This window comes from Rosa rugosa, chromosome 4 (genome assembly GCF_958449725.1).
Source record: "Rosa rugosa chromosome 4, drRosRugo1.1, whole genome shotgun sequence".
NCBI lineage: Eukaryota > Viridiplantae > Streptophyta > Magnoliopsida > Rosales > Rosaceae > Rosa > Rosa rugosa.
In genome coordinates, this window is record NC_084823.1 from 2,810,266 (window position 1) to 2,822,073 (window position 11,808).

Sequence of the window (11,808 nt, forward strand, 5' to 3'; positions counted from 1 at the left end):
AGTAAATTTCATTATAGATATTATGACAAACCATAAACGAAATAGGCTCGTGTATAATGCAATGATGTATCAATACATCAAATAGATTAGTTCGGTATAGAGATAGACTGACTTAATACATTGGTAGACTAGTTTAACTTGGTCTCAAGCTAACATTTCCGTACTTCACCAAATAACCAATGCAGTGAATATGAATGTCTTCTGGGAATCATCAAGACCAAAATTAATTAGTGATTTAGTGCCACAATGGTCAAAACCAAGGGGCATTAAAGTAAGATCCAACTGCTCCAACACTAAGAAACCCAGAGAATGACATCATGGTTTCAAAAGAAGTAACAGATTTAACATAGAAAGGGCGAATCTCAAAGACCAAATGCAGGCTTTGGCGGGTTTCCAGAAATTGATATTTGAGCTAAAACCCCAAACAGCTCCACCTTACCTTATTAAACCCTCTCATTTACTCGTTATTTACGCTACCCACCCATAAACCACACACATTTTACAAACAAGTCCTCTCTCTCTCTCTCTCTGATTTGGATTTTGGAATCTTCTCAGTAAAGACTAGTAGAGAGTTAGCTAGCTCTTCCTTCTACACTAAGCACCATCCACAGATCCACAGCTAAGCCTAAGGTACCTACCCCCACTGTTACTTCTTGCATTATTATATTAAAGATTGCATCTTTCTTTGTTTTTTCCATGAGGGTCAGATTTAATTTATATTTTTATTTATGGGTTTTGAATTTCCAGTGTGTCCCAAGTTGGAGACTTTAGTGTTTTTACAGCTTCAAGTTTTAATCTTTTGGCGTTTCTAATTATTGGGTTTGAAAATTTTGACAAAAATGCAAGAGACTTGAGAAACCTGTCTGCTCAATAATGGGTTTCTGACGATTTGTTCAAGGCAGAACAGTGTAGTGTGATTTGGGTATGTCAAAGTTTTTACCTTTTCCACATTTGGCTAGGCACCCCATTTTGGGTCTGTGGAGCTGGATTGATTCTCTCCAAAACTGTGTCGTTTTTGGGCACTGTCAGTTGTTGGGTTCAGTGTAGCAGTGGCTTCTTCTTCTTCTTCTACTTCCTTCTTTTTCTGGGTCTTGCCTCTGTCGGTTTCCGGAGTTGGAATCTGAGTTGGATCCGGGTCTATTCTCCACTGGCATTTCAAATTCTTTCTGGGTTTGTGCTCTTCTTTTCTTTTCACTCTTGCTTTTTCATTTTTGTTTCAGCTTACATTATCTCCTGCTTGGCTTCTGAGAAATTAAGGTGGAGATTGATGAGAAGGAAAATCTTGGATTTAGTTTATTACTGGGCCAAATAGTTTACTTAGATTCATATAAGTGCAAGTTTTACTTTTCCTTTGATTTCATTCAGAGTTGATGTCAATGTTTTTTGTGCAATGATTTATAATGCAGTATGATCTGAATTTTTTTTTTTTTGGCTACATGACTGATCTATTTTGTTTATATCTGCTTTCTGGAATAAACTTTCTGGGGTCTAGTTGTTTATATCCCCTTTTTGATTTTGGAAGGGGGAAATGTGAGAAATGATTGGTTGGAAATTTCTTTCTACTTTCTCTGGAAACAACATAACAATCTTTCATTGACTTACAATGGTGCAGGAAACGAAAGCGGAAGCTTGATGCTACACGGTTTAGTATAGATTGATTATCCAGAAATGTCGAGGATCACTAAGTGGAAGCTTGAGAAGACAAAAGTGAAGGTGGTTTTCAGGCTACAATTCAACGCTACACATGTAAGTTCTAACTTTTAGGATTTGCTGCTGAAATTCCATCTTATCGATTCTTTACTTATGTTTTAGATTCAACTCTTAGGGAGCATACACCAAAACAAAACAATTTGGTACATTGCACATGCTCGCAAATGTAATAAGGATTATGACACAGGCTGAAAATTTTACTGGTTAATGGCTAATGGCTTAAGTGAACCTAAATATGCTTTTTGTTATTATATAGCATGATAGGAAACAGTGGTGCCTATAAATCTAGAAGCTGCATTGCATGCTGCTACTGAATACAATGTTTCTCTTTCCATGTCTAGATTCCCCAAAGTGGATGGGATAAGTTGTTTATATCTTTCATACCTGCTGATTCTGGAAAGGCAACTGCAAAGACAACCAAAGCAAATGTGAGGAATGGAACATGCAAATGGGCAGATCCTATCTACGAAACTACAAGACTTCTACAAGACACTAAAACAAAGAAATTTGATGAGAAGCTCTATAAACTTGTGGTGACCATGGTAGTATTCCTTCAGAATTCTAATTTATTGAAAAAAAAAAAAAAATTCTGCTTGAAAATTAGGTTTGTTTATGAACTACTTATTTCTGTAGCTATTATCGTGTTTAAACTGAGTTTAACATTGTCTTTGGCCTAAATCTAACTGACATCAGGGCTCTTCACGGTCTAGTGTCCTTGGGGAGACCAATATCAACCTTGCTGATTATGCCGACGCGTCAAAGCCTTCTGCTGTTGCCCTGCCTCTACATGGATGTGATTCTGGAACTATTTTACATGTGAGGATCTCTGAAGTTCAAATATTTAAGACATAATGCTATCCTGGGAAAGCTAATTGTTTTATTTTTGTTATTTTGTAACAGCTACTTGGTTTGTCAGTTAGCTTCCAGTAAATACTGTTAGTTATTCTTCAATTGTTAACTAATGTTACTCCTTTTTAACAATTGTCTTGTTTCTTATTTCATGTCAGGTAACTGTACAGCTATTAACTTCCAAAACTGGTTTCAGGTTAGCATCAAAACATGTAAACCTCTTATTATGTGTGATTTCAGACTTCTAGTTGTTAATTGGTACTTCCAATCCTTTCAGAGAGTTTGAACAGCAGAGGGAGCTCAGAGAGAGCGGTCTATGTACAACGTCAGACCAAAGCAGAAATGATGTGTCCACTGCTAAAAGAATATCATCTTCCGAAGATACAGTAAGTGATCCGATGGATAGTCATTAAGGATTCATTATGTTTTCCTGTCTCTCATTGGTCCTTTATATTGCTGGTGAGAACGGTAGGTCCTACTTTTGCAGAGTTTATGGGTCTATCCATTTGCTTCTATTGTTTGCCATAAGCCAGTTACTGAGAAACAGTTACTGAGAAACATGATTTGGTCTCTCGCATATTGTGAGAGTGATAAGTAATTTCTTTTTCTTGTATATGTAATGTTACTTGAAGTTCCCAAATATGTGAGACAAACATATATACAACGCATCATATCATATCTTTTTCTGGATGGGCTTATTATCTTTGTTATAGGTTTTCTGTTCTGTTTCTTTAACATATGCTACTCTCTTCTTTATACAGATCAATGCGAGAGTTAGGTTCAAAGAAGAACTCTCTCCCCTTGAAGACGGGGTTGGGCAGAATGAAGAGTTTCCAGACTCAACTGTAGGGTTTGATGGTTCTTCCAATACTTCAGAAAGTTTATATGCTGAGAAACATGATACCTCCAGCACCCATGAGATTGACAGCCTTAAGAGTACAACCTCTGGTGATTTAGGTGGACTGTCCCTTGGTCAAAGTCCTCGAAAGGAGAAAGGAGACCACTCTGATCAACGTTTCTTGGCACAGGGGACCAGTGAGTGGGCTCATAGTTGGGCTTCTGACTATTCTGGAGATGCCGACTTGCCAAATGCTTATGAGGAGAATAGTAGACTTAGAGGAAGCTTGGAAGCAGCTGAGTCATCCATTCTTGAGCTTAAGCAGGAAGTAAGCTCTTTACAGAGCCAAGCTGATGAAATAGGAGTTGAAGCCCAAAAATTTTCCCTTCAACTTGATGCAGAAATTTGTTCAAGCGAACAGTTAGCCAAAGAAGTTTCTATACTGAGATCAGAATGTTCAAAATTGAAAGAAGATCTTGAAGTGCAGAAAAACTCCAAATTAAGAATTCCATTCACCAGCACAGAAACTATTGAGACAGGTCAGGAGGACTTTTTGCAGGAGTTACAGCTCAGGTGGTTAAAGGGGCTTGGGGATGTGGAGGATAAAATTAAAGAGCTTCAAAGCAAAGCAACCGTTGGAGTACATGAGAGGGACTTCAGGTCCTTTCATTCAGATTTAGAGGCATTGCTTGGTGTTCTGCAAGTTCTAAAGCCAGTAACTGGACAACCGATTTTGGGGATGAACAAGGCAAGCATAAAGGAGACAAATGAAACGAGTGTACATAAAGATGAGCAATTAGTACTAGGAACTAGGTTTGATGCAGATTTCTATCCTGAAGGTATGCTTCATAGTCCAAGTATGCCTGGCTTGGTGTCACAAGAGTTTGATTCTTTAGATGCTACAAATGCAATGAAAAACAAATTCTTTGAGCTTTTAAGAGAGTTGGATGAATTAAAAGCTGAGCGAGAGAGCCTTGCCAAAAAAGCAGACCAGATGGAGTGCTACTATGAAGCTCTCATTCATGAATTAGAAGAAAATCAGAGACAGATGATGGGGGAGTTGCAGAGTCTCAGAAATGAGCATTCTACTTGCCTGTACACAATTTCATCTGCTAAAGCTGAGATGGGGAGAATCCAGCTAGATATGAACAATGAGATAACAAAATTTTCCAAAGAAAGGCATGATTTGGAATCTCTCACCAAGGAGCTCGAAAGAAGGGCTGCTACAGCAGAAGCAGCACTTAAAAGGGCACGCTTGAATTACTCCATTGCGGTGGACCATTTACAGAAGGACCTTGAATTGCTTTCTTCTCAGGTCCTGTCCATGCATGAGACTAATGAGAACCTCATTAAGCAGGCTTTTGCAGATTCTATGCTTCCAAGCTTTCAGGGGCGTGAGGTGATGATGCAGAATCCGAAATGGGAATCAGAGATTTTTCATTCTGGAAAGCACATGCAGCGTCCAAACCAAAGCAATGGTGTAAAAAGACAACATTTAGACGGGGATATACTATCAGACGATCTGAGAAGATCTCTTCTCTTGCAGAAGGAAACATACCAAAAGGTTGAAGAAGAAGTTTATGAAGTGCATCTGGTGAATGTATATTTGGACATCTTCTCAAAGACCCTAGAGGTCACTTTGATTGAAGCAAGTGCTGACTTTGGACTGGTCAAAGAGAAAGTGCATGAACTTACACACCAGCTGGAGCTTTCAACTGAATCAAAGGAGTTATTGATGCTGAGGCTACAGACTGCCTTGGATGAGATTCGCTGCCTGAATGAAGACAAGTATATTTGGAATTCAAAGTGCAATGACTTGACTCTAAAGAACCAAAATTTGGAAGAAGATTTTCGGACTGCCATGGATGAGATTCGCTGCCTGAATGAGTACAAGGATACTTGCAATTCAAAGTGCAATGACTTGACTCTGAAGAACCACAGTTTGGAAGAAGATTTGCAGAAAGTTACTAGAGAAAATAATCTTCATTCTCAGAAGATTGGTGAATGGAAAGATCTTGTAAAAGAATATGAAACCTATGAGAGCAAATATAGAGCCTGCAGTACAGAAAAATTGGAGTTGGCAAATTTATTGGAAAAGGAAGCCCTAGAGAATAAGAATCTTCAAAACAGACTTTCATCTTTGCAGGAAGAGTTGAAAGCTGTCAGAAATGACTGTGATGAGCTGACATATGGAAAGGAGAGTCTACAGAATATTGTAAATTCTTCACAGGGTAAGTTGTGGAATCTGTTGGCATCATATGATATAAAGTATAAAGGTCTGTCTCTGTCTCTCTGCAGTGAATATAACTCTCAAAATTTGGGATCCAAGGATTTAACTGCTGTGGTGGTGCAAATAGAAGAGCTTCAGCACAATTTATATGAGAAGATTGTCCAGCTTATGGAAGAGAAGAAAGACCTAGCACAAGAAAGAGATACTTTAAGAGCAGCCACTTCTGATAATCTGATCATGAAACAGAAATTTGAACAGGATCTACGGGGTATGATGGATAAACTAGATGTTTCAAATGCCCTGGTGCAAAAGCTTCAGTTACAAGTTGGGGCCATTGCTAACAAACTTCAGATTAGTTCTGAGATTGAAGAGAGATATGCACAACAGCACAAAGAACTGTTGGCTGATCTGGATCAGTTGGAAATGGAGCTGCAGCAAATTTCTTTTAAATACCAGGACCTCGCAGAGGAAATTATGGTGTTGGAGACTGTAGCCGACGAACTAGGAAGGTGTAAACTGACGATAGCAGCATTATCGGAGGAAAAAGAAGCTCTAGTGCTGTCCTTGCAGGATAAAACTGAAGAATCTTTCAAGCTTTCTCTGGAGGTTAATAGTTTGCAAGGAAGTTTGCTGTCTTCACGTGATGAGTTGCACATTGAGAAAAATCACAGAGATAAGTTAGCCAGTACAATTTCAGATCTCACTTCCCAATTGGACCAGAAGCATAGTCAGTCTGTAGATTTTGATCAGCAGAAGGATGAGCTGGTCCACCTCAAACAGTTGTTATCAGAATCAGAGCTAGAGAAATCAAGAGTTTGTGGTCTCCTGTTGGATTCCGAGAAATGTCTAAAGGATGCTCGTGAAGAATGTTCTTCTATATCTGCTCTGGAAGCCCATTTGTCTGAAATGTATGAATTTTCAATAGCTGCTGATGTTGGACTCACTTTCACAAAGACTCAATACGAGACCAAGATTGAAGAGCTTGATCAGAAACTTCACTTTTCTGATAGCTTCCTATCTGAGCTTTGCGACAATCATCTTCATGTAGAAAATATGCTTAACAGATGTCTTGCAAGCGAAAAGCATTTAGTTGAAGAGAACACCAAACTAATGACAAGATTAAATGATGCTGGTGAAGAATGTGCTTTTGTATCTGCTCTGGAAGCTCAGCTGTCTGAAATGCATGAAGTTTCAATAGCTGCCGATGTTGGACTCACCTTCGTAGAAGCTCAGTATGGAGCCAAGATTGAAGAGCTTGGCCACAAACTTCACTCTTCTGATAGTCACCTTTCTGAGCTTTACAACAATCACCTTCATGTGGAGAATAAGCTTAATGAATGTCTTGCTAGTGAAAGGCATTACATTGAAGAGAACACCAAATTAATGGCAAGTCTCAGCTCCCTTAACTCTGAGTTAGAAGCCTCCATTTCTCAAAACAAGATACTTCTTGATACAAACAGTTCCATGAGGACTGAACTCAAGGAATACAAGAAAAGAGCTGAAAATGCAGCAGCTATTGATCATGTGGATAAAAGTCAGTTTGCTCCTGAGATTGAAAGGCTGGAGCATATGGTGGTGACTTCTAATGAAGAGATTGATAACCTGATATTCTCCAAGGAAGAACTAGAAATCAAATATTTAGTGCTCAAAGCCAAGTTGGATGAACAGTGCACTCAAATAGCCTCTCTGGAAGCATATAAAGATGAATTGACAGTGATGCATAATAATGAATGCAATGATCTTAAACAGAGGCTTGCTGAACAGGTTTTGAAGGCAGAGGAATTTAAGAACTTGTCCATCCATTTCAAGGAGCTTAAAGACAAGTCTTGTGTTGAGTGTCTTCATGCACCTGACAAAAGAGAACCAGAAGCGCCGCCAGCTCCTATGCAAGAGTCTTTAAGAATCGCATTCATCAAAGAACAATATGAAACCAAGCTGCAAGAACTGAAACAACAACTTGCTATCTCCAAGAAGCATTGTGAGGAGATGCTGTGGAAATTACAAGATGCAATCAATGAAGTTGATAACAGGAAGAAATCTGAAGCTACTCATGTAAAGAGAAACGAAGAACTAGGAATGAGGATCTTGGAATTGGAGTCTGAGCTACAATCATTGCTTTCTGAAAAGCGTGAAATAATGAGAGCATATGATCTGATGAAGGCTGAAAAGGAATGTTCATTAATAAGCCTCGATTGCTGTAAAGAAGAAAAACAAGATCTTGAAGCATCTTTGCAGAAGTGCAACGAGGAAAAAGTTCAAATTACTTTAGAACTCACTTCAGCAAAAGATTTACTTGAGAGCTCTTCATCTTCTTATCCGAGAGAAGGGAACGGAAGATTACACAAAGAAGATGGCATTTCTGATGAAGCAGCTGGACTTGAATACTTGAATTCCATTGATGAACCCGAGAAGGTAATTACTACTTTTTGCCGAGATTATCTTGCTTTGACCATTTATACCTTTACATTTTGTGCAAACATGGAGCATGTTTATGTAATTATATACTAATTTCTGAGCTTTAAATTCGACAAACAGATGGACAATGTAGCATGTTTTTGTAAGCTTATACTGGCTTTAGAACTTTGAATTTCATCTTCTATTTTAAACAGAGTAATAGGATATTCATTCCTATCAAAGAATATTGGTTTTTTTTTACTTCATTTCCTTTTTACACACACACACACACACACTTGTGCTTTGTATCTTGAAAATTCTGTCTTTAACAATGTGCATCATCGGACAGGATGATATTGTATCCAGAGGTATAAATGGAATTTCTAGTGTTTTACCTTCGAAACAAATGGACGTGCTTAATAGTGACGTGAAGCATTTGGTTCTTGCCAATGAGCATTTCAGGGCCCAAAGCTTAAGGTCTAGCATGGAGAACTTAAATAAGGAGGTATGTATTTCTTTTGCAATGAGAATATGATTTTGTATTGCTACAGTTTTATCGCCTATAGCTCGAGGATATAAATTATAGAGAACAATCCTATCATACCAATGTCCCAACATAATAATTTTTTCTAAGACAACAGATCTTTCCTAAACCCTGTCATCTTCTTGCAGTTGGAAAGGATGAAACATGAAAATTTGCTTCCCCAAGATGATCATCATTTTGACTCAAATTTTCCTGGTTTACAAAGAGACCTGATGCAATTAAATAAGGTAAATAAATTTGTGACCCTCTTTTGTTTCTGAAATTTATTAAATTTTTGACACTTAGAATATAAATTTGTTCTTCAACTGATATCTTATTTTGGATAAATGATCAGGTTAATGAAGAATTGGGAAGTATTTTTCCCTTGTTCAACGAGTATTCTTGCAGTGGCAATGCATTAGAGAGAGTACTAGCTTTAGAAATTGAACTTGCAGAAGCATTGCAGGCAAAGAAGAAATCATCCTTCCAGTTTCAAAGGTACATCTCATGCAACTCCATTGCATAATGCTCATGCTGGAATGGAGAAAAAAAAAAAAAAATTTAAGGGTGTGGTAATTTATAAAGATATTATTTATCTCGAGATGCAAATTACTAGCAATGTTTTTGTTGTGTTTTCTTTTTCAAGCCATAGGAACCATTATTTAAACTAGTATTCAACTGCTATCATACTAAAGAACTTCTCAAAATGGGTACAGAAGCAATCATGATACAATTTTTGTTTTCTTTTGAATTAATTATTTTAATTCACTAGTTTTGAGTTTTGAGTTTTCTTTTTTCTTTTGGGTACTAGCGTACCAAGTTCTGGACTTCCTTGGGGTTAAGTTCTTCCACCAACATTTAAACCTTTTATATGTATCATATTGATACCTTGAATCAATATATTGATGGGTCACTTAGTGGGGTGTGTCGCAGTGGTTACTTGCCATTTGCAAATGGTTTCTGCTTTTGTGTATCCCCCATCAGCCTGCATGGATCCAAGTTTCACAGCTAGGAACCAGAAAAATTTCATAATTCGATTTGTATATTTGCTTTTAGACATTGAGGGATGCAAACATTGAAAGCAGAAAAAGGAATCCAATTTCTCATGAGTTGAACAATAACATTGAAATAGCTGAACTAAAAGCATCCAATTCCTTGTGAGTTAAAAACTAACATGATATCCACCTCCTGTGTTCAGTTCTTTCTTGAAACAACATGATGACGAGGAAGCAGTGTTTCACAGCTTTAGAGACATAAATGAGCTGATTAAAGACATGCTGGAGATCAAGGGAAGATATGCTACTGTGGAGACAGAACTTAAAGAAATGCATGACCGTTACTCTCAGTTAAGCCTTCAATTTGCAGAGGTTGAAGGAGAGAGGCAGAAACTAATGATGACTCTCAAGAATGTTCGAGCATCAAAGAAAGCACTATGCTTAAACCGCTCCTCGACAACCACTCTACTGGATCCCTAGTCAGTCATTGTTGCCATCCCATCTTGTTTGCAAAGATACAACCCTTTACTGGGTTAAGAGGCTAAGAACTGATGGTCCCAGATGCCTTGATGCATTATGTCATTGATCATGTCAATGATGAATAACGATGGGCAACTAAGCTGATGGTGCTGAAATTTTTGCAATTTTAGAAGGTGGTATTGAAAGTCAAGGGGCAGTGTAAATAACAAAAATCAGCTGGTTTTGTATCACTGGTTGATATAGTATCATCAGTACAGATCCCTGTAATGCAATTTCCTCTGTTGTATAGTACAGTTCTTTCAAGTTTCACATATATCTCCAAGAAAGAATCTAAACCTCTTCCCATAGGCCGAGTTCATTTTGACGGGAATTGGCAATTGTATATTGTCCTTTTGCTATTTGGGTGTTGGAAAAGACCTGTCCACAGCCTTTGATCAACAGGGGATTGATTATTTCTGGTTTAAAAGGTATGATATGTAGGGATGATAAAAAAAACAAGGGAAAATGCTCATTTACCCAATTTTAGCTTAAAATTTGCCCACTTGCTCCACTAACCGTTTTTTAACCCCGTTTATCCAAAACACTCTAAGGGATTATTTCCCCTTTACTCAATTAAATTTTTTTTTTCTTCTTTTTATTTATTTTTGGGACTTTTTTGCCCTCTCCCCCCTCACCGATTTCTCTGTCCTCCCCCCTCACCGATTTCTCTCTCTCTCCAGACGACATCGGATCTCTCTCTCCCTCCCTCCATCCTTCCAGCAGGTCGCCCACGACGCCGGCTCTCGCCATCGCCGCGCCGAAACTCGTTGTCGTGCTCTCCGCTGCCAGGCTCGACGCCAAGCCGACGGTCCTCGTCGCTGAGAAGCTCGGCGAGGCCGGGTTTGACCTTCTGAAGGAATTGACGACGGACTGAAAATTGCTATCTGCTATTGTGCAGTCATAACCATAAAAGTTGTAACATTAGTGCCCCCCAGTAGACTTTGTATTGGGGGCCAATGATGACTGCTTTATTTATTGACGGACTGAAACTGCTATTCCAAAGTAAATGTAGTGTTAAATTGCAGTAGTCGATAAATGAAAAAAATTGTGTGGTTTGTGTCAGTCTAGTGGGGGGCAGTAGACAAAATATTGACCCTCATAATCTGGGTTTTTAGACATTATCTGTTGTTTTGAGTGTGAATAACTTCTATAATCTGTGAAACATAGGAAGCGGTGTAATGTTTGATGGTCTATTGGGGGCAGTAGACACATTAGTGCCACCCAATAATGTCGTTCTTAGGAGACAGTAATAATCTCTTGTTGATTATAAAATGATCATTTTGGTTTTGTTTGTGATAAAGTGCAATACACTGTGAATCTTTGAAACTGGTGCAAGTTTTAATGGTTTAGTGGGGGGTAGTAGACACATTACTGCCCCCAGTAATCATATTATTGCCCCCCAATAATCAGATTATTGCCTCCCAATCTATTGACTCTATGTTATTATTTGTGGGAATTATGTTTTTGATACTTGATACGTTTATTTGTGTTTATAGAGTGGAATTGTAGTGTACTATGTTGGTCTATTGGGGGGCAACAGACATATTATTGCCCCCCAGTAATGTGATTTTTAGACGTCTTCAGAGCATCTCTCTCCGACCAACCCGATCCCGACGATGACTTCGAGTCCAATCCCGGCCTTCTTCTCCGCACTCATCCCTCAGTCCGACGACGCCGTTTTAGGTCCTACGTCAGCGTTGATATCGCTGTGGTTGACGTTGCTGGCACCTGGCGCCGGCGCAGAAGCATC

General features: G+C 38.6%; 1 protein-coding gene across 2 annotated transcripts; it reads left to right on the plus strand.

Moving 5' to 3' along the window:
- The first annotated feature begins 385 nt into the window (after positions 1-385).
- LOC133741997 (uncharacterized) lies at positions 386-10,332 on the plus strand. 2 transcript variants are annotated; one of them, XM_062169696.1, is made up of 11 exons: positions 386-630; positions 1,613-1,746; positions 2,052-2,252; positions 2,404-2,526; positions 2,718-2,755; positions 2,837-2,945; positions 3,321-8,039; positions 8,371-8,526; positions 8,694-8,792; positions 8,900-9,042; positions 9,743-10,332. In XM_062169696.1, exons 2-11 carry the CDS (start codon positions 1,669-1,671, stop codon positions 10,017-10,019), a joined length of 5,943 nt encoding a protein of 1,980 aa, XP_062025680.1. In that variant the 5' UTR covers positions 386-630; positions 1,613-1,668; the 3' UTR covers positions 10,020-10,332. The 2 variants fall into 2 exon arrangements, with proteins under 2 accessions (XP_062025680.1, XP_062025679.1); XM_062169695.1 differs by lacking the exon at positions 386-630 and adding an exon at positions 681-1,170.
- The last annotated feature ends 1,476 nt before the right edge of the window (positions 10,333-11,808 follow it).

Coding starts and splice junctions, on each gene's coding strand:
- LOC133741997 (XM_062169696.1), top strand. CDS start 1,669: ATGTCGAGGATCACTAAGTGGAAGCTTGAGAAGACAAAAGTGAAGGTG. Junction 2,756..2,836: donor ACTTCCAAAACTGGTTTCAG/GTTAGCATCAAA, acceptor CAATCCTTTCAG/AGAGTTTGAACAGCAGAGGG. Junction 2,946..3,320: donor TATCATCTTCCGAAGATACA/GTAAGTGATCCG, acceptor TTCTTTATACAG/ATCAATGCGAGAGTTAGGTT.